Below are 22,903 nucleotides of genomic sequence, written 5' to 3'. Positions count from 1 at the left end.
TCTAGCAAACAGTAGTATTAAAGGCAGGGATTAGTTCGACCAAGAACTGAGTACCATCCATTCTCCCTTCATTTAATGAGTTGTGTGAATGTAAAACAGAATTTCTCTGAAACAAACACAAAGGGACTCTAAGACAAACTAGAGGAATTTATTAAGGCCAACGTAACAAGGAAGACTAGTCTGAAAGTAGACACATTTCTCAGAAAGGCAGGAGATTACATCCACAGTTTATAGCTTCGTTTCCAGTGGGGGGGGGGGGATTTTGCAGAAAATATATATCTATACAAAAATTATAAAAAGAGTTTGTATAAGAGTTATTGCATTTACAAAGGATGCGGGCATCCATCTGCTGTGACAACAATGTTGGCCTTTTAAAATACCTATGGTTTGTTAAAAATGGGAGATTGCAGAATGCACAAAAAAGTATATATTTCCTACAAAAGAGACACAAAACTTTTGATTCCTGAGTATGCTAAAGCTATCCAATATTAGAAGCGCTGGGGAAGGCAGCTGTCTTTTTTTATAATTAAAAAAACCAGTTCTTTATGGGCATTTTCTTTCTACACATTGCTTCCCTCCTTCTTCGTATTCTTGCTTGGAGATCCACATCTGCTGGAAGGTCCCCTGGAAGAGACAAAACCAAAGATGGCAGCCTTTTCTTTGAAAGGATAGTGCAGAGTATGAAACGGAAACCATAATGACAGGAAGCTGGAAAGAGCTATTGTCCTCATGTTGGGCTTGTGGAATTCCTAGGTGTCCAACTGGCCACAATATCCACAGGGAACCACATTGGTTGTCACTGCTCTAAAGATGACAAGCAAGGAGAAACAAGGCAATTCAGGTCTGACCTTGTTCCTCAAGAAGGTGTTTTGAAATAATAATCATGCCTATAGTAGTTTCCAATGAGGAAATTGCTTTACCGTTCCTATACACACACACACACTGGTCCATCATTTTTCTCCCCATTAGCAAACACTCCCCACTGGTTAAGTCTCACCCAAATCTTCTTGGGTAACCTTTTTGAGCAGCGCTGCTTCCCCACCAATCAAGCCTTATCAATCTACTAACCAAAGAAGCCAAAATGGAGCCACCAATCCAGGAACTAAACCGTCGCTCTACTGTTGTATTGTTCGCTATCAACTTCAGTCGCATGCTCTGAAATCAAAATGGGGGGAAAATATTGTCATTTTAAATTGGCCCAGATCCAAGGGGCTATCTGAGGAATGCCCAAGCTGCTGACTTGTATATGCCTACTAGCATTATCTTTCTCTTTAAACAGTCCCACTGCCATGACTGTGTTTCAAATCACATGTGAAATGCCCCTCACGTTTCAGATACGGTTTGCTACATGGCTCTTTGTTTGCAAAATAGGTACACGTATTTGCAAAAAAAAGTCCTAAACCTCTTTTGGCACATGGAACTCACTTGATGACTGGATCATGCCTATAAACATAGACAACTCAGACCATTATCTCCTGCATCTGCGTACAGCAAAGTCTGCAGGAAGCGCTTAAAATCACGGGGCTGTAGCCAACACTGCATGAGTAATTCCACTTATGCAACAGGGCTTCCCTTTCCTCTCCCTCTACACCCCCCAAAAATCTGCTCCAGAGGATCCTCTGAGGTCAGGCATGCAAGAGGGAATTACTCAAATTTGTTGCATGCTCCTGCTCCAACAAACTAAAATGTCTTGGACTGAAACATTACATTTGAACTATGCCTCATATGAAACAGCAAGGCATGTAGACTCATCCCCAATGCATCAATGAACTGAAAGCCAGAGAAGATGGATGCAGTTCACCAGTCTTGTGTTTGGCAGGAGCACTGTTCCAATAGCCAAATACCTGCACACATTTAAGAAGTACAAGGAAAATGTTTGCTGTTTGGTAGCCACTCACCGGAGGTGTTTTCTGAGACAGTTCTCTATTTAGTCTGTCTGTAAAGCTCTGTAGTAGGGTGTTCCCTCCTGCTACAATCACACTCCCATAGAGACCCTGGAGAATGAAGGCAGAACTCATTACAATGGTATTTCTTCTCTGTTGCCCTTCACAACACAGATATATATATTGAAAGAAACAAGTCACAACTTCATTCTGCTGATAAAACAATGTAAGAAAAAATAACTAGCATGCTTAAGACCTGTGAGCGGTTCCAGAAATGAACTTTCCCACTAGGTAAATTTTCCAAAGCTACATAGGAAGTCTAGATAATTCCATACTAAAAATCATAGTTTGGCAGATGGGGATCCCTAATTCACCAGAAGCCTGAGAAATATGTCTAGCATGGACATTAATATCTATTCGTGGACTTTCTGAATTAGCACATTCTCTTGGGCAAGCTGTTGATAGAGGTGGTGAAGATGACTGGGGGGCAAAGCAACAATACAGAATGCGAGTATGCAGGGAATCAAGCTGTGTTGGACCATGAAGATGGCAACCCCAGCCCGGTTTAGTTTCTGTCATCTCATGGAAAACAGCACTACAGGGAATCCTAGCTTCACATTTTACATTGTGGTCTTAGGCACTCTTACTCAAAAGTGTATCTTATCTGTTGCAGTGGGACTGAGTTGCAGTATACAGGGCTGCAATCCTCAAGAGCACACGATCAGCCTGACTACCTGAGACATAGGAGGGCCACCTCCTTGCCCATGAACCTACTCACACGTTTAGATCATCAGAAGCCCTGCTCCATATCCTACCAACTGGCTGAGTTATGGCCTGGGGCAGGGCCTTTCAGTAATGGCACCTACAGGGCCACCTAGTCTGCCCATTAGTCATTGCCTTTAAATGTCAGGTCAGAATGCCTGGGTGGTAACTAACCTGGGTGGTAACCTGGGTGGTAGCCTGGGTAGTAACTAAGCATCTGCCAGGGTTTGCTGCTTCTCTTTTTGAATGTTGTCAGTTGGGATTTTATTCATTTTCAGGTCCATTTAAATGTAGTAACTGATTGCTGTCTACCTTCAGGGGTCGCACGGATGGAAAGGTAGGGTAAATCATTTCAAAACTGCTACAAACATGGACTTTGACTCAGTGATTAGAGCATATGCCTTGCACACAGCAGAACCTGGGTCCAAGCCCTGGTACCTCCCCTTTAAAAGGCTCAGGTTATTTTCCTGGTCAGACGATAAACAAGCCTGGGCCACTTGGACAAATAGCCTGACATGGTATAAGGCAGATTTCTACGTTCCTAATCAACACACAGCAGCTAACATTTATGCAGTATTTTAGAGGACATGCAAAGCACTTCAACATTATCTTACATCAATTCAGTGCGACCACCACCACCCTGCAAATGGGATGGCTGAGACTGAAAGAGCAGTAGCTCCCCTAAGGTGACAAAGCAAGTTCGTTGCCAAGGCAAGACATTACACCAGCTCTCCCTTGGAGAATGCAAGCAGGCTTTTAACAGCATTATGTGGAGCAGATCACTATTCAGGGCATGGGTCAATCCTGCACTTTGAATTTTAGCTAAGGGAAGGGAATCACTCCCTGGTCTATTTACTTTTATTTATTTTTATTTTTTTAAATTCATCTTTATTCATTTTTCACACAAAAAAGAAACCATACAAAAATACAAAATATAAAAAGAAAAAGAAAAAACAAAAAAGAAGAAAAAAAACACATATGAAGACAAAAAAAATACATAAAAAAGGAATAATCAAAAATTTCTAATATTCATTATCACATTATCATATCATTTAGACTCCCCCGGTTCACCCCCCATTGGTTCCCCATTTCGAAATCCTTATGGAACAGTTTTCACATAATACCAATTATTTTCCCATTAATTTAAAATTACCTCTCTAATTAAATCCTTGCACTTTTATCTAATTCACTCAATTCTTATATACATACATTCTAATTAATTACTTCCCCAACTTAAATTTTCGTCAGAAAAGAATTCTCTTTTAATACTCATTCTTCCCTCCTTCCCCCGGGCCCAGATAATCCAGAAAAATCAGTAAATTCCATAGTTCATACCAGTGTCGGACTTTTTCCATTAATCCAGCCTTTAACCACATACATGACTTTTTTAACCCACCCCCACCCTCACTGCAACCTTCCCACAATATTTTGTGAGTTCAGCATGTTGTTTCCCCATTTTTCTTATTGCTTCCCAGCACCCTCCTCCAATCCCAGTTAGCCAGTGGTTTCCCCACCCTCCCTCTCTCACTGGGAGTGCAAGGGTCCTCACTGGTTCCCGATTGAGGGGTTCTTTAGTCAAGTCCTGAATCAGCCCCACATCTCTCACATGTGGGACAGTTTGCCATCCTTCTTCCTCCTCTTCTTTGTAGCTTTTAGGTTTTTCTTGAATGTCCTTATTGTCTGTCATTTGTAATTCCTCCTGTGTTGTCACAGAGCTGATCTGTCCTCTTTCCTCGTCCTTTTCTTTATCATCACCTGGCATGTCCAATCTTTTTTTAATTTGACTCAATTGCCCATTATTCTTATTCAGTTCCTCTTTGATATACAAAATCCAGAAAGATCTTTTGGTAATAGGAATCCTGTGATGGTGTTGGAACTTCCATCGTCTCTGGTCTTAAATCCCGTGGGAAACAGCAGATAATAAAACCGGATGTGGCAGGAATCAAATTACACTGTAGAATCCATTTTGAGTCCCGTCCTGGCTATTCCATTAATCCATATAAACCATGTCATCTCCTCGTAGTATCAACAAAATTGTAAGTCCATTTACTGATCTCTCCAGCAACCAAGGTCCGGTCTCCTGGAGGGTTTCAAAGTCTTATTTCTGATGATTTAGTTGCTCCACTCCCTTTCCTTGTCAGAGAACAAGTTACTGTAATTTAAAGTGCCCAATGTAGGAGACCGACTTCCGTTTTTTTAAAAAAAATCTCCTACCATGTCCATCGTTAATAAAAGATTTTGCCGCTTAGAATTTTTACTCACTTTTTTCAGTCCTTTAATTCACGGAAGGCATCCGCTGCTAACTGCCTGAGGGATCAGGGCTTCATTTCGGAGGGTGATGAAAGTGCCCAAAATGGCTCCCGCAACTACCACTCCGCTAACTCTCGAGAGCTCTACGGCTTCTCGGGTAGCGGAGGAGTCGCGTTAAGGAGCTCTGCCGGGCCAAAAACGCCCCCGGGAAGCTCAACCCGGGGTTTCTGGGGATCCGCGCGCCCTCGCGGGATTCCCCCCCCCCTCCGCGAAAGCCAGAAGCCTCGGAGCTCGAGGCTTCTGCGCCCTCTCGGCAGCGCAGCAGACCGGAAGTTGGTCTATTTACTTTTAAACCATCATACCTAACTAATACTTACTGGCCTGATGTCTATATCACACATCCCGACACTTGTAGTGACCACATGGCTCACGCCAAGCATTGTGTTGCCAGATAAACCCTGGAGAGGGAAGAAAGAAAATGGCAAGTTAATGCTATCATAGTAGAATCAAATTGATAACAGTGTGATAGAATATGCCTTGTATGCATTTTTTCCAGCCCCATAGATAGGAGGTACATTGGTTGAGGAGGGGGCTGTAGCTCTTGGGAATCTTCGCCTGGCCTTATCTTCTCAGTTTGCCCATTTAAAAAATAAATAGCACAGAGACCATGAAATCACTTGCAAAACAGTGGGGAAAACAAACTGTTGCAAAATCAGAAAATGCTGTTGGGGAGGCCCAAATACTGTTAGTGTGTACCTTACTGTCCATTCACCAAAATTGTTATAATAAAAATAAAACCTTTCTTCCCAACTTATTATCCAGTTTAGAACTGCTCCAAAATAAGGCAAGAGTAGATCTTTCCTTTTAACAGTTAAGTCTCAGTCTGCTAACAAAGGATTTTATCAGAGGGCAAATCATAATGGTCTTGTGTGTGGGTATTTCTGGGAAATAGAAAGTCTTCATCAGAGCAGAACAATATATGACCCATCGAACCAACCCAGCCGACCACCCATATACTGTATTTGCAATCCCAGGCAGGCAGCAAAACAACAGAGGTTTATCAACCTCCCAATGGGCTGCAATACATGGCTGGTGAACTGTGCTAGCCTGGTGGCCAACCAGTTCTACAAAACAGTGAGGATGGGGGGGGGGATACTCTACTTGTAGGAGAGGATGCTTCATGATCTATCAGTCATATAATGCAAGGATGGGGAAATGGATCCAGCTGGCAGGTGAGAGCCTTCCTGCTTTCCACTTCCCCCAATCACCTGTTGATGACATGGCATTATTATGGAATCAGGTGACAAGTTGAAAATGGCATCAATTTGCAAGTTGTTTCAACACAATTTCAAAATAATGACAGCCACGCCTTCACCTGCCTTGCACCTGAAGTCATCTGCAATTTCAGAGGCAAGGCAGATGGACGTGATTTGGAGGAAATGGCCTCATGTGTCAAATTGGGACCCCTGCCAGATCTAATATGGCCCAGAGACCAGAGGTTCCCCACCCCTGATGTAATGCTATTAGAAATGTAATGCAAGACACATTCTGGTTCATCTGAAGCTCCAAATATCCTGCTATTTCTTATCTTCCCCAAATCATTTAAAACAGTTAAAAAGATTCCAGGACATTTCACGTTACTGATTCCTATATACTTCCATAACGTAATAGATGCTTGCACACAAAATGCAATCTCACATACTGTCCTACTTAGTTTTACCTTTACATTGGAAGGGTCAAACAAGCCTTCAGGAATTTTTAGCCGCTCAGCACCAAAGTCACAGTTGTAACCATTGGGGAATTCGTAATGTACCGTGGGCATCTGTGCAGCCACCCTGGAGGGCAGAAACAACTCGTTTTTAGAAGGCATTAAACCGTTGCCAGGTTTTTTCCCCCCAGTTCTCATGCACAACACAGCAAACTGCATTTCTTACCAAATTTTTATTGCAACAATCCCAGGAAACAGGGAACTGATAAAGGCCCCCCAGAGAACTTTGTGGCATGGAAGGGATTGGAACAATGCACCCCTCCCATATCCAAACAATTCCCTTCCCCCCCTCCCAATATTTCCATGTTGCCCTTGTTTTTCGTTTTCTTCCTTGCTCTACAAGTTATTTTCAGAGTCTCATCCCTTCACCATTAAGAGACTCTGCCCAACAGTTTCACTAGCTATTAGAACTGGAACACTGGGAAGGAGGGGTTGGCCTGGCTGGCTAGCTTGCACCCCTTACACCTTTTTAGCAACAAAATGTCTGAACACTAAACCACTGGTATATCACAAGTGGTCTCTTTATTTACTGTGCTTGTAATTGTTTAAGATAAAACCTATTTGGGAAACTACTTTTGCCATTTTTATGGATGTTTATTGTTGGGTTTCCCACAGGCATCTGGTGGGCCACTGTGAGAACAGGGTGCTGGACTAGATGGGCCGTTAGCCTGATCCAACTGGTTATTCTTATGTTATGTTTGTTTATGACATTGATATACCACCTTTTCTTCCAAGGATCTCAAGGTGGTGTACATGGTTCTCCTCCCCATTTCATCCGCACAATGCTGTGATGTAGGTTAGGCTGAGAGGCAGCAACTAGCTTAAGGTCACCCAGAGAGTTTCATGGCTGAGTGAGGATTCAAACCCTGGTCTCTCAGGTTCTAGTCCACCACTCTAACTAAGGGGGGCACTGGCAGAGCTGTCAATGTGAACAATGTCTCCAGTCCTTGATGCCAAGCCTGAACAGCTCTGCATGAGGTTGAAAAGAGTGCTTCTGTCTTTTAAAGGAACTGCTTGCTTGCTGGTTGTCTTTAAGCAGCTTTTACCTGCCCTAAATTGTTGTTATTCTCAGCTATGGTTAATGAAAACAAGTCAGCTTTGTAAACTATGGGTGGCACTCAACTAAGTTTCACTCACAAGCAGACCTACTGAAATTCATGAACCTAACTTAGCCATGACTATTAATTTCAATGTGTCTACTCTGAGAAAAACTTAAGTTGAGTATCACCCTATGGTTTGAAGTTGGTTTGTTTCCACAGCCAGAGTTAAAATTAACCACAATTTGTCCAGTATTGACAACGTATCAAGTTGTGGTTAATCAAAAACAGAACCAAAAGCTTCCAAATTCTTCCTTATACCCTGCTGGGGTGGCTTATAGGAAAAAGTGCAAGCCCAGCGAGAGGAGAGGCTAATTCTTGTAATGCTAAACAATGATTTAGTATGATGTTCACAGGCTCAGGTTGGAAATCACCCAGTTACTTAAGTTAGCCATTGTAAAGTTGAAAATAATTTTAAAAGAACATACTGTTCATCATAAGTTGAATCAGACACTTGGAGGACAGAAGCCTGGAAGTCCTGAATCACACACTGTGGAGGGGAAAGTATTGAAAAGAACAGGTATGAGGTCTCATGTTCCAAACACCAGAAGACCAAAGAAAGGAGGAACTGTGGACCATACAAGAGAATCCTAGGCAGACAGAAACATTGACATATATCTGTAATATCTCAAAGAGTTGGAGTACATGACCCATGGAAAGTGGAGAATCCCCAGAAGAATCTTTGAAATGGCAGACCTGGTTCAGAGTTACAGAAGGACAAATCTTAGCAGGGAAATGTCTGCATTGGATACCAATAAAATGCCATAAAGCTTTCTCTTCCCACCCCAACAACATTACTACCATCTTCAAAATTAAGGCTATTCTTAGCAGAACCTTTAAGGTATACTAAAGCAGACCTAAGAAATGAAGGCTACCCACCCCTGCAATAAACCTTCTCAGTAATCAAGCTGCGATATCCTGCAATTCTCAAGAGTTTCCACATTGCTGTATGTGGGAACTCCAGGATGACAAACATTTTTAATTTAGAACAATAATGACCTAAAACAAGAGATTCCCTCACACCTTGCAAAACAAAAATACATAGGCTTTATTATATTACTGCTCTCATCTTTTCTCTCCCATTGACCTGCATACTACGTAGAGTTCCAGTTGCCTGACCTCAAAAAATATATTGTTGGGTTGGAAAAGGTTCAGAAAAGGACAGCCCAAATGATCAAGAGGGTGGAGCAACTCCTCAAAGAGGAAAGGTTACAACATTTCAGACTTTTTAGTTTAGAGAAAAGATGACTGTCTACAAATTCTACACGATATAGAGGTTTATAAAATTATGGCGTGGAGAAGTGGCTAGAGAAAAGTTATTTCTTCCTCTCTTGTAGCACTAAAACTTGGGAACATCTAATGAAGCTGAATTTTGGAAGATAAAATTCAGAAAAGATAAAAGAAAGTACTTTTTCATGCAGTGCATTATTAGACAACGGAACATACGGCTATGCTCTGCCTACATGCTCTGCTTCTGAAAACCAATTGCTGGAAACCAACAGAGGAGAGAGTGCCCTTGTGCTTGGGTTTCCCACAGGCATCTGGCAGGCCACTGCAAGAACAGGCTTTCGAGTTTTTCTGCCATTCCCCATTTTTTTAAAGCATTGTTCCTGGTTATGCAAGCCTAACACATTCACGAGTGCTAGTTATATCTGAGTTTATTAAGGGCAGGGTAGGGACCCTACGCTCCCCTACCCAGCCGGCCCCTAGATGTTGTTTGACAACTCCCATCATCCTCAACCACTGGCCAGCTGGCTGCAGCTGATGAAAGGTAGAAGTCTTGAGAAGACTGTAGGGCCACAGATCCCTCATCCCAAGTTACCTCTAGCAGAGGAATCCTATCCAGCACAAGGTATACTTCCAAAATTATTTTCTTTGTAGACCTGGAAGAACATACTCACATTGCACATGTAATTGTGCCACGTTCTTGTGACTTGTGGCAATTTCTCTTTTCTCTTCCAGTTTGCTGGAGAGCCCTCACGAACTGCTTCCTGCAATAGCAAATCAGGGTCAGTTCAGTGTCCACATTCCAATATGTTATTTAACAAAGGGCAAGAATACAGGGCCTGTATTCCAACTTCTATGTTGCAAGGAAGCTGCCTTTCCACAAATCCACAGGATGAGCCTTGGCTTTATGGGTTTTTTCCAACCAGTCAAAAAGGGAGCTGTCACTCCAATTCTCACCTTCCCATGTTGGCAAGCACTAATCAGCCCTGCCCTTAGGTGCTACCTGACATTTACTTCCAACACCCTTCAGCCCTCCTGATTAGAGAAATTTCCTTTCTCCTGTCCATCTTTCCTTCCTCCCCTCCCTGTTACTCTAGGGAAATAAAAAGAGGTACAATTTGTTGTGAAAGTTGTTTAAGCGGTGTATCTGGTTGAACCTTTGTTCTGTTGATTCTCTCTAAGTTGTCTAATCTTGAGTATCTAGAGAACCCTTGTTGATTTCATTTCCAATGGGACCCACTAGACTTTCTTCAATTTCACCATGTTGTTTAGTCGTTTAGTCGTGTCCGACTCTTCGTGACCCCATGGACCATAGCACGCCAGGCACTCCTGTCTTGCACTGCCTCCCGCAGTTTGGTCAAACTCATGTTCGTAGCTTCGAGAACACTGTCCAACCATCTTGTCCTCTGACGTCCCCTTCTCCTAGTGCCCTCCATCTTTCCCAACATCAGGGTCTTTTCCAAGGATTCTTCTCTTCTCATGAGGTGGCCAAAGTATTGGAGCCTCAGCTTCACGATCTGTCCTTCCAGGGAGCACTCAGGGCTGATTTCCTTAAGAATGGATAGGTTTGATCTTCTAGCAGTCCATGGGACTCTCAAGAGTCTCCTCCAGCACCATTATTCAAAAGCATCAATTCTTCGGCGATCAGCCTTCTTTATGGTCCAGCTCTCACTTCCATACATCACTACTGGGAAAACCATAGCTTTAACTATACGGACCTTTGTCGGCAAGGTGATGTCTCTGCTTTTTAAGATGCTGTCTAGGTTTGTCATTGCTTTTCTCCCAAGAAGCAGGCGTCTTTTAATTTCGTGACTGCTGTCACCATCTGCAGTAATCAAGGAGCCCAAGAAAGTAAAATCTCTCACTGCCTCCATTTCTTCCCCTTCTATTTGCCAGGAGGTGATGGGACCAGTGGCCATGATCTTGGTTTTTTTGATGTTGAGCTTCAGACCATATTTTGCGCTCTCCTCTTTCACCCTCATTAAAAGGTTCTTTAATTCCTCCTCGCTTTCTGCCATCAAGGTTGTGTCATCTGCATATCTGAGGTTGTTGATATTTCTTCCGGCAATCTTAATTCCGGCTTGGGATTCATCTAGTCCAGCCTTTCGCATGATGAATTCTGCATATAAGTTAAATAAGCAGGGAGACAATATACAACCTTGTCGTACTCCTTTCCCAATTTTGAACCACTCAGTTGTTCCATATCCAGTTCTAACTGTAGCTTCTTGTCCCACATAGAGATTTCTCAGGAGACAGATGAGGTGATCAGGCACTCCCATTTCTTTAAGAACTTGCCATAGTTTGTTGTGGTCGACACAGTCAAAGGCTTTTGCATAGTCAATGAAGCAGAAGTAGATGTTTTTCTGGAACTCTCTAGCTTTCTCCATAATCCAGCGCATGTTTGCTATTTGGTCTCTGGTTCCTCTGCCCTTTCGAAATCCAGCTTGCACTTCTGGGAGTTCTCGGTCCACATACTGCCTAAGCCTGCCTTGTAGAATTTTAAGCATAACCTTGCTAGCGTGTGAAATGAGCGCAATAGTGCGGTAGTTGGAGCATTCTTTGGCACTGCCCTTCTTTGGAATTGGGATGTAGACTGATCTTCTCCAATCCTCTGGCCATTGCTGAGTTTTCCAAACTTGCTGGCATATTGGGTGTAGCACCTTAACAGCATCATCTTTTAAAATTTTAAATAGTTCAGCTGGAATATCATCACTTCCACTGGCCTTGTTATTAGCAGTGCTTTCTAAGGCCCATTTGACTTCACTCTCCAAGATGTCTGGCTCAAGGTCAGCAACCACACTACCTGGGGTGTACGAAACCTCCATGTCTTTCTGGTATAATTCCTCTGTGTATTCTTGCCACCTCTTCTTGATGTCTTCTGCTTCTGTTAGGTCCTTACCACTTTTGTCCTTGATTATGGTAATCTTTGTACGAAATGTTCCTTTCATATCTCCAATTTTCTTGAACAGATCTCTGGTTTTTCCCATTCTATTGTTTTCCTCTATTTCTTTGCATTGCTCATTTAAGAAGACCCTCTTGTCTCTCCTTGCTGTTTTTTGGAAATCTGCATTCAGTTTCCTGTATCTTTCCCTATCTCCCTTGCATTTTGCTTGCCTCCTCTCCTCTGCTATTCGTAAGGCCTCGTTGGACAGCCATTTTGCTTTCTTGCATTTCCTTTTCCTTGGGATGGTTTTCGTTGCTGCCTCCTGTATAATGTTACGAGCCTCCATCCATAGTTCTTCAGGCACTCTGTCCACCAAATCTAAATCCTTAAACCTGTTCCTCACTTCCACTGTGTATTCATAAGGGATTTGATTCAGATTGTATCTTACTGGCCCAGTGGTTTTTCCTACTTTCTTCAGTTTAAGCTGGAATTTTGCTATAAGAAGCTGATGATCTGAGTTACAGTCAGCTCCAGGTCTTGTTTTTGCTGATTGTATAGAGCTTCTCCATCTTTGGCTGCAGAGAATATAATCAATCTGATTTCGATGCTGCCCATTTGGTGATATCCATGTGTAGAGTCGTCTCTTGTGTTGTTGGAAGAGAGTGTTTGTGATGACCAGCTTGTTCTCTTGACAGAACTCTATTAGCCTTTGCCCTGCTTCATTTTGAACTCCAAGGCCAAACTTGCCAGTTGTTCCTTTTATCTCTTGATTCCCTACTTTAGCATTCCAATCCCCTGTAATGAGAAGAACATCCTTCTTTGGTGTCATTTCTAGAAGGTGTTGTAGGTCTTCATAGAATTGGTCAATTTCACTTTCTTCAGCTCCAGTAGTTGGTGCATAAACTTGGATTACTGTGATGTTAAAAGGTCTGCCTTGGATTCGTATCGAGATCATTCTGTCATTTTTGAGATTGCATCCCATTACAGCTTTTGCCACTCTTTTGTTGACTATGAGGGCCACTCCATTTCTACTACAGGATTCTTGCCCACAGTAGTAGATATGATAGTCACCCGAACGGAATTCGCCCATTCCCTTCCATTTTAGTTCACTGATGCCCAGGATGTCGATATTTATTCTTGTCATCTCATTTTTGACCACATCCAGCTTACCTCCATTCATGGTTCTTACATTCCAGGTTCCTATGCAATATTTTTCTTTACAGCATCGGACTTTCCTTTCGCTTCCAGGCATATCCGCAACTGAGCGTCCTTTCGGCTTTGGCCCAGCCGCTTCATCAGCTCTGAATCTACTTGTACTTGTCCTCCGCTCTTCCTCAGTAGCATGTTGGACGCCTTCCGACCTGAGGGGCTCATCTTCCAGCGTCATAACTTTTATATGCCTGTTGTCTTTGTCCATGGAGTTTTCTTGGCAGGGATACTGGAGTGGCTTGCCAGTTCCTTCTCCAGGTGGATCACGTTTAGTCAAAACTCTCCACTATGACCTGTCCATCTTGGGTGGCCCTGCATGGCATAGCTCATAGCTTCTCTGAGTTATTCAAGCCCCTTCGCCACGACAAGGCATTGATCCATGAAGGGGAATTTCACCATACAAATTTCACCATACAAGTTTCTAAATTGGATTCAGGCTTTTGGCTTCCTACTGATTACACAAGGGATATTATTCCATGTGCCAGATTGCTTGGTTTTATGATAAGGGCCTTGATCTGAGAGAGACAAGGGGAAACTGTCTGGAGCGCACTCAGCTGGCAGTGCCTCTCCTTGCAACTTTTTGGTGACAGTTGTAAAGGAGAAAGGAGTGTAGTTCAGCAGCCTGTCTTGCAAGTTTGTTGGATGATTCCTTCACAGCTGCCTTACCAAAAGTCAGACCGATTGTCTACCTAGCACCATCAGAACCAAGTGGTGGACATATACCCAGCTCTCTAGGAAGTCATTCCATCCCCAAAATCTAAGGGGTGGCTCACATGCACTCGAGCACTTCTCACTGAACATTTCTCAGGCAAATGATCTGAAGGCCCTGTATAAATGAAAGATGAACATGCATGCAAACTGTGTGTTGTTGGGTCCCTACAAGGCAGAAGTTCAAGAGGTGCTCTCAAGTTCAAAACACTGGGGAAATACTGCCTGGACTGGAGGAGAGGCTCACAAAAGCAGCCAACATACACACAAAGCAAGCAAACCCTTTCATTCTTTCCAGTATAATTTATTACCTTTTTTATATAATAGAATCAATTTTTATTAGATTTTCGCTTACAAATCAATCATATCAAACCAATTATTCCAAATTATACAAACAGAGTATAATCTATTACCTACCTTTGATGCAATCATATATGGAGGAATTATCTCCACGTTCATTTCCTGAAACAGTTCTCTGCACTGCATCGTAATGAAATCTCCAGCCAGAGGTGATTTCACAATGCCTGCAAATACAGAACACAAGTGGGACACCTAGAAAAGGTTTCAATCTTCCAATATCACATTTTGCATGCAGGAGGTCACCCCCGCCCAAATCCCAAATAAGCAGAGTTATTTCCGTAGTAGCAGGCTTCTGCATTCTCAGGGACCTGTGTTCTCCAGTCCAATGGCAGACTGGAAAAGCATTCTGCTACACAAACCGCCCCCCTTCAAGAGCAACCAGGCTGCAGAATAAAGATGGTAAGCGACTTCACAGAGCAGATGCACTCAGACTCAGCCAAGGGATGACATACAAAATGCAAACTAAAGATGTTACATTAAAGCGAAAGATATCTCTGTTTTGTAAAGTTTGAAGACATTGGTCTTATGACAATAACAGGGGGGGGGGTTAGTGTTGTGTTTTTTTATTTTAAAAAAAGAGTGGGCCGAGGCCTCTAGTCCAGCACTCTTTCTTTAGCAGAGGCTCTTAGATGCCCCTGCACAAGCACACAAATAAAACATGAAAAAGATGACCCTTTTCTGACCTTGTTCTTTAGCGTCTGGTACTCAAGAGTATACCAATTCTGAATACAAAGGATGCATTTTTGCTTATTTTGATACCTTAAAATAAGCTCATGAAGGATAGATCTATCTAAGCCAGCAACCAATCACCACATCTTTGGGGGGGGGGGAATTCCTCAAATGATTTAATCCTGTTTTGGGGAATCCTGTTTTCTGCTTGTCCTGAACCTAACTTATTAACGGGGCAGTCAAGATTACTACCAACTCCTCTGGAAGAATTCTTACCTTGCTGGAGCACGTATCCATCATGCACTGGGATGGCAGTGGTGTGGGTTGCTCCGCTATCCAGGATCAAGCCTGTGGATCTGCCATTAGCAAAGCTAGTCGGAAGGGTTAAGGAAGACAATGGGATTTGGGCACAACCTAAACACAAAAGGCGCTGCAGTTCATTTTGCTCTTGGACGTGATAGGACACGTCCTTTCTTGTCAAAATTACATGCAACTTTTGGGGACGGAAGCTAAGAAAAATATACACCTTTGAAGCATGGGAAGTCCCCCCCCCCAAAAAAAAAGAAAGAAAAAGAAAATAAATATACCTACACTATGGTTGCAATTCTATACATACTTGCTGGGGTGTAAGCTCTACCGAACTCAGTGGGGGGGACCTGCTTCTAAATAAATATGCATAGGATTGAGCTGCATTATTGCTTGAAACTCAAGCAACAATCTCCAGTTCCTGAAAGGATTATATCATGTAATTCTTACACCGTCTGAATGGGCAATTTATTCCTCCTGTTGAGTTTTATTCATTCATTCATACACACACACACACACACACCATAGTTTACACCATTACCATACCATACCCTGTCATTCAAGAAGACATTCTCCAGGCAGGGGGGGGGGACCTCTAAAAGCATGCTCATTATAGGAACCTTTTCACTGAGAAGCAGGGTAAAAACAATTTCAATAAGCAATACTAAGCAGCTTAGTATATACAAAGTTAATTCAGATCTTAGGGACTTTTATTTCTGACTGGAGAATGAATTTCTGACTGGAGAATGAATGAAATCCAGTGAGGTTGCTCAGCTGATTGTATGTCTTCCAACAGCAGAACAGACAGGGAAGGGTCTTTTAAAATTCCCCCTCCTCCCAATATACTCCAGAGGATTGAGGTAATCACTGTAAATTGCTTCCCTTCCAGCTGACAGATGCCTTAACATCAGCCGAGAGGTAACTTTGGTTACAACCCAATAAATATAACCAACCCATCTTTGAGACTAGCATAGTGACACCACCTTGATTTAAATGTTAAAAACAGTACCATATGTTTCCGTCTATAAGACACCCCCATGTATAAGACGCCCCCTATTTTGGGGGACTCCGATTTAAGAAAATGGGGGGGGGAGATAGCCCTCATGTATAAGAAGCCCCCAAATTTAGGACATTATTTTTTAGGGGAAAAACTAGTCTTATACACAGAAAAATACGGTATGTTTGTTTTTTTTCTATAAAAGTGCAAAAAGCTCTGTAATGATGTCCACTTATTCATTAACATGTTTGGGATACGCTGTGAGAACTGCAGTTTTGCACAAGAAGAAAGCAGGGATATTGTAATGTTCAAACATCAGCTCTGTCAATTTCTCACGCTTGGCTCTGGTGTTCCACTAGAAGAGTGCAAAGATAAAAAAAACAAATTCACCTATAACTTGAGCAGAAATATGTCACACTCAGAATAGGTTGCTTAAATGTTCACAGGGCAATAATATGTCAGGCAGGAAAGTTGAGTTACTTCCTATTTACAAATCAGTGGGCTGGTTCATGCAGAGGTATCACTTTGAGCCTAATGCAGACAAAATATCAGCTTCCTGCAAACTATGGCTTGAAATTGGAAGCTTGTGCTATCTGTGCATTTTCTCTCAAGGGACTTCCTTCCCAGAGTAGACCACGTCTCATATTATATGTGCATCAATATAGCATTTGAGCCGTAAATCACAAGCTAAAACTATAGTTTACAGTGGCTTTTCAAACATAGTTAAAAGGGAAAAAGCAGGCTAGGAGTAGGAAGGCAACAGGAAGAAATCACTTGAGACAGGAAGGGCTTGTCTACACTGAGTTTACTTTGTGCTCACAGCTGTGTCCACATTTAATTTGAATAATCCACATTACATAACCTTTAAATAACCCGTCTTGATGTTTTCCCCCTGCACATTCAGGTTTACAGGGATAATCCAAAAATTTGTGAGAAATCAGGATCCAGACCTCTCCACTTGGGGATGCAGACTACTTGCTTTGGTGTTTGGGGTGGGTATAGATCATCCCTTTCTGCTACTCCCCTTTCCATGCCCACAACTTCCTCAGTGCTGTCATTTCTTCTCTGGCAGTGCTCATAAACATTTCTAGCATGTCCATACAGGCAATCTAGTCACAGATATTACAGTTCATCTTGATAGGTTCTTTTACCAAGTCCTGGTTTTTTAGTTATTTGCTCTTCCCCCTTCCACCCCCAAGTTTGCAAGCTTCACAACAGTCAAACTGCCTTCTATGCTTTAAAATCTGATGGGTATTTCAAGGAAAGAAACTGGGCTTTTACTCACTGGCGCTTCAGACATTAGAACAGGATGCAAAGCAGCTTCAGATTTAATGTGCATCTTGTAGGTGTGATCCAAAATGGCTTGGAAGCTGTCCCAGTCCTCAACTGTAACAACATAAAAATAAATTAAACCTGCTGCTTTTGCTGGAGGTGCTGCTCTAGTTTAGGCATGTATGCAACATGAAGCACATTATCAGTGCAAGACTGAGCATGTGGACAGTATAGGGGTCAGCAGGATGAGGGATCTTAGTCGTGTTTCCATCCTTGCACCAGTGAAATCCTGTATCTAAAGAATCAAAGTACACAACATTCAAGCCAATCTCACAGCCCTACAAGATCAAAGGATTCTAACTATACTTCATTGTAAACACTAGTGCAGGAACAACCCTATGAAGGCAACTGTACAATCAGATTATTTAAAAACGTACAAGACAATCTCCTTGCTAATTGAGAACAGTTTACTTTCAAAGCAATACAGGTCCTCTACAGACACACAGCTTAGCGATGGTTTGTATTCCTTACAGGGAACCATAGCTTGGTTTAGTGTTATGTGCAAACCAGACCATTGGCTGGAAATTAGGATATGAAACTAATATGAAGAGGGTTTGCAAATAATGATTTTTCATTATCCATGAATAAGCAATATATCTGTATTTTTTTTTAAAAAAAACCATGGGTCAAGGAAGGTCCTCCAACTCTCCAGATGTTCTACCTTCAGAGTCCTATTGGTGCCTGTTTGAATATGGTTATTTGGAGAAAGTCCTAGTCAAGCACACTAAACCATTGTTTCACTGTGCATCTGGCATCTTGTTAGGAGTGAGGTAACAAACCACGGTCACTGATAACTATGATTAAGCATGGTCTCTGAACTTGGCTACTGTCTTTCCAAATTAATAGAATATTTGAAGAAAAGGAAGAATAGATAAATGTTTACAGGACAGGGTCATGTTTTTCAAAACACGCTGCCATTTAAGGAGTTATATTCTTCCCATAACCAGCTTTACAAACTAAACAGGAATGCCTATTTCAAAACAGGTCAACATAAGCTAAAGGGAATATCCACAGCTCTTGGGTAGATCTAGAAAACTTTAAATGCTTGGCCCAAACACCATCAGAATAAATTTCTTTTCGACTCCAGATCAAACATTCTCACAAAGCAGGACAATGCCATTTTGTGAGTAAAAAGATTAATTTTTTCTGATGTGTCTGAAATCAATACTCAAGATTTAAGAAAAAAGAAAAGGAAAATGCAAAGCACCATACTCATTCCATTTTTCAAAGGCAAAATGGCCTCCATGTTCTCCCTTGGAACCCGCAATGCATTAGTGTCTATGTAGTACGTTGGACCTCCTTGTTTGCTTTTGTCACCATCAATCTCCATCATGGAGCTCCCATCATCCCGGTCCAGTACCACGCCAATGGCAGTGGGAAAATCAACCTACAATGGGAGATTTGGGGGGGAAATACACAAAGTTACATAAAGGTTGACTGTTTGCATCAAGCCTAACTAATGGGGAAGAGAAAGAAAGTTATCACTACTGCCTCAAATTCTTACAGCGTGTTAGGCATGTCATGCCTCTATTCTGTATGGGGCGTGAAAGGATTAGCTAAACACCGAGGGGAAAACGAAAATATACCTGCACTCTCTGATACATCAGGCTTTCCGTAATCTGGCTCACGTATATAATGTGCCAAAACATTCTCACTGAGATTCACAGCCAAGCAGAGATTTAAACATAGGACTCCCACATTTATCTATCCCTCTGGCCTGGGCCATCTCACCGTAACATTTTCCTCAAACCAGGACAACCTCTTATTAAAAAACAAAACAAAATTCTGACCTTTGTCAATATATGGCCAAAACATGAAGTAATCAACAGAAGAATTTCTAGAGAGCCACATCAAATGAAGACTACTTATTCAAAGGAGAGGAAAAGACAAAAACTACTTAGGTGAAAATTGCAGGGCAGGTAAAAGAAAGACGATCGGTGGTAAGTGTGTTAGGGGAGAGAAATGACCCAGTGTTTTGCAGAAACATGATACCAAGAAATTGCAAATGCTACTATTTAAAATGCAGAGGGGAACAAAACAGCTAGAGATGATAACCTCTCCTGAGCAGAGGTTCCAGCAGACGAATTTTTGTGTACATTTGTACATGATCTTCATATACCATATTTTATTGGACTATCATTCGTTGCTCAAGGGATTTCAATTCCCTTGCTACAGCATACAGAGTTATCCCAAAATATATACAAGTATTTCAGAAGTTATTTGCATAGGAAATCCAAATTCTATTGATCAATCTAACGTCTCACTTCTACTCTCACCTTTGGGCAGTCCTCCCCAGCATAGCCAGCTCTGACTGTATAGGAGCCGATGTCAAACACCAGAGCACCAACTTCATCTGCAAACAGAAATTCACAATTTGTGTCGATTTAAAAACAAACCCTTATCAGGCAAGCTATGTGTTTATTGGTAAAAGGCTAAATTTCAAGACTTCGAAAGAGAAGAACTAAAGCGGGACACCTACCGTAGAAAAGGTTTCAAACTTCCAATATCACACTGGGACTGCAGGTTGCTTCCAAAAATCTACGCACAGAATTAATTTGCAATGTGTTCCGTAGGCTATTGTAGATTAGGTCCACCTTTAAGTTTTTAAAGGCACACAGTGCGCATTCTACAGATCCCTTTGTGGTAAATATATCCTTCTAACATGGTGACACCTATTACCTATGAGATGGCATGCACACGTATGTGCCCACTCGCCTACTGTGGTCAGTGGAACTGGCACTTTTATAGGTGTCACATAGTATCCGCACGGCATCTGTAAGAACTTGGGTTGTTTAGTTTGGTGGCACGAACACTTTGGAACTCCCTGCTTATTGATAACAGGCAGACACCATCACTGCATTCTTCTTGGGGGTCTGCTGAAAACATTCTTATTGTTGATGAGCCCATGCAAGTGTCCAGAAAGTTTGTATGAGTTTTAATTCGTTTCAGTCTATTCTATTGTGGCTTTTAACTTTCTGTTATACTAGATTCAAGTAGGTAGCCAGGTTGGTCTGCCGTAGTCAAAATAAATTAAAACAATTCTGTAAATATAGTTAAAAAGACACTTCTTAAAAACCTAAAAACGCCCTTGAAAGAATAAAGTCTTCAAAAAAGTTGTATGATCTAAGAAAGTCTTTAAAAGAATCCTTCCAAAAGAATTTAAAAATTATAATGTAGCACCTTAGAGACCAACTGAGTATTTTTAGGTACTGTATAAGCTTTCGTGTGTATGCACACTTCTTCAGATACACTGAAACAGAAGTCATGTTTTAACGGTTCTGAAAGGTTGTGGGTGAGCTGAGTTTGCTTGGACTCTGGGTGAGAGAACCTGGAAGCTGCGAGGGAGGGGTACACTAGAAGGAATTGACATTGATTTATATCAGGGGTCCCCAAACTAAGGCCCGGGGGCCAGATGCGGCCCAATCACCTTCTCAATCCGGCCCGCGGACGGTCCGGGAATCAGCATGTTTTACATGAGTAGAATGTGTCCTTTTATTTAAAATGCATCTCTGGGTTATTTGTGGGGCATAGGAATTCATTCATATTTTTTTTCAAAATATAGTCCGGCCCCCCACAAGGTCTGAGGGACAGTGGACCGGCCCCCTGCTGAAAGTTTGCTGACCCCTGATTTATATATAACTTTGTATTAATGCAACATCTTTATATGCAACTCTGTATTTTTGTTTAAGCTGTCTGCTGTTGCCACAGCTTTCTGCACACCCGTTAGAGATAACTATAATATAGTGAGCGGTAGAGAAATTAAATAATCAAGTGGTTTATTGGTTAAGTGATCATTTTATTGTTTTTCTCTTTTTTTGGTAAACCGCTTTGAGGGTGTGGGTTTTTGTTTTTTATTTACAACCAAGAGGTATAGAAATTTCATGAATTGAATATTAACACAGGAATCCCTTTTTCAATATGAAGGCAGACCTGCCAAAAGCTTTTCTCCTTCAGGCAAACCTACCCAGATTCATAATGGCTATCTAGCCCGTTTCTTTTTATAAAAAAAAAACCGTTCACATATTTCCTACATTCAGATTTATAATAATAATAATTACGCTCGGTTTTTTAAAAGTTTTTAAATTTGGTTAAATAAATAATTATAGAGGAAAGCTTTCCCCCTCGGCGCGTAAAGGTGCGGGGAGAAGGTGCCCAGGACGAAATTCTCCCTCCCGTCGCCCCGTCTTAAAGGCACAGGCGCCTTTTCAGGCTCTGCCGGATGAGCGGCTGCGGCAGCCTCCCCCTCCCCCGCGGGAAAGAGAGCGAGTCGGTGGAACGCGCAGCCCTAACGGTCCGAGGGGGGGGGGAGAGAGAGAGGAGCTGCCCCTCCCACTCCGAGGAGAACTTACCCCCTCCGTACACGCCGCCGCTCATGTCCGCTCCGGACTTCACCGCTCGGCCGGCAGCGACACACACATACACAACACAAAAATCACCTCAGGCCGCTCTCCCAAGCACAAGCTCCGCCCGCTCGACCTAGCTTGCTTACTGCCGCCCTACTGCTAAACCCAACCAATAGGGAGCGAGGCCCTTTTCTCAGCCGGCCTATCGCGGCACAGAAGACGCCGTCCAGCCAATCGCCGGCGCCGCGTTCCTTGGGCGCGACCGCTGCTGCGTTTCTTCCCCTTGGCTTTCGTCCAGGCGGTTGTAAGGTCGCGATGAGAGTCTCGGAGTGTGGCTGCGGGGAAAGAAACCACGCTCGGTTGCAGATTTTCAAAGAGGGGCGGGGTAGAGGGCGGAGCTGGGAGGAGAATGCGCGTATGGGCTGGAGCTGATCACGTGATTTGCAGCAGCCGGCTTCTTTGATTGGCAGCAGCCAGGTTGCTTTAGTCGGGAGCAAGTCCCAATACAGTACAGTAGCGTATGTGCAGTGCCAAGGGCAGTGCCAAAGAATGCTCCAACTACCGCACAATTGCGCTCATTTCACACGCTAGCAAGGTTATGCTTAAAATTCTACAAGGCAGGCTTAGGCAGTATGTGGACCGAGAACTCCCAGAAGTGCAAGCTGGATTTCGAAAGGGCAGAGGAACCAGAGACCAAATAGCAAACATGCGCTGGATTATGGAGAAAGCTAGAGAGTTCCAGAAAAACGTCTACTTCTGCTTCATTGACTATGCAAAAGCCTTCGACTGTGTCGACCACAGCAAACTATGGCAAGTTCTTAAAGAAATGGGAGTGCCTGATCACCTCATCTGTCTCCTGAGAAATCTCTATGTGGGACAAGAAGCTACAGTTAGAACTGGATATGGAACAACTGATTGGTTCAAAATTGGGAAAGGAGTACGACAAGGTTGTATATTGTCTCCCTGCTTATTTAACTTATATGCAGAATTCATCATGCGAAAGGCTGGACTAGATGAATCCCAAGCCGGAATTAAGATTGCCGGAAGAAATATCAACAACCTCAGATATGCAGATGACACAACCTTGATGGCAGAAAGCGAGGAGGAA

The 22,903-nt window shown here is 42.5% G+C and overlaps 1 protein-coding gene across 1 annotated transcript; it reads right to left on the bottom strand.

Moving 5' to 3' along the window:
* Positions 1 to 127: 127 nt before the first annotated feature.
* Positions 128 to 21,904, bottom strand: ACTL6A (actin like 6A). Its single transcript, XM_035133505.3, has 14 exons — positions 21,802 to 21,904; positions 19,729 to 19,805; positions 18,665 to 18,839; positions 17,406 to 17,506; positions 16,378 to 16,475; positions 15,094 to 15,188; positions 14,206 to 14,312; positions 9,662 to 9,751; positions 8,189 to 8,250; positions 6,616 to 6,730; positions 5,273 to 5,353; positions 1,899 to 1,994; positions 1,069 to 1,155; positions 128 to 624 (listed from the first exon to the last, which is right to left on the bottom strand). Exons 1-14 carry the CDS (start codon positions 21,824 to 21,826, stop codon positions 544 to 546), a joined length of 1,290 nt encoding a protein of 429 aa, XP_034989396.1. The 5' UTR covers positions 21,827 to 21,904; the 3' UTR covers positions 128 to 543.
* Between the last annotated feature and the right edge of the window lie 999 nt (positions 21,905 to 22,903).

This window comes from Zootoca vivipara, chromosome 5 (genome assembly GCF_965207765.1).
Source record: "Zootoca vivipara chromosome 5, rZooViv2.hap1.1, whole genome shotgun sequence".
NCBI lineage: Eukaryota > Metazoa > Chordata > Lepidosauria > Squamata > Lacertidae > Zootoca > Zootoca vivipara.
Note: the sequence above shows the minus strand (reverse complement) of the source record. Positions and strands in the feature narration are given on the sequence as shown.

What these genes read in the sequence shown, in the direction of transcription:
- ACTL6A (XM_035133505.3), bottom strand. Translation starts at nt 21,826, where the DNA reads ATGAGCGGCGGCGTGTACGGAGGGG. An exon ending in TTCTAATGTCTGAAGCGCCA is followed by an intron (nt 16,476 to 17,405) that starts GTGAGTAAAAGC and finishes GCACTCTTCTAG; the next exon opens with TGGAACACCAGAGCCAAGCG. An exon ending in GATTCAACTTATGATGAACA is followed by an intron (nt 6,731 to 8,188) that starts GTATGTTCTTTT and finishes TCTGCCCTCCAG; the next exon opens with GGTGGCTGCACAGATGCCCA.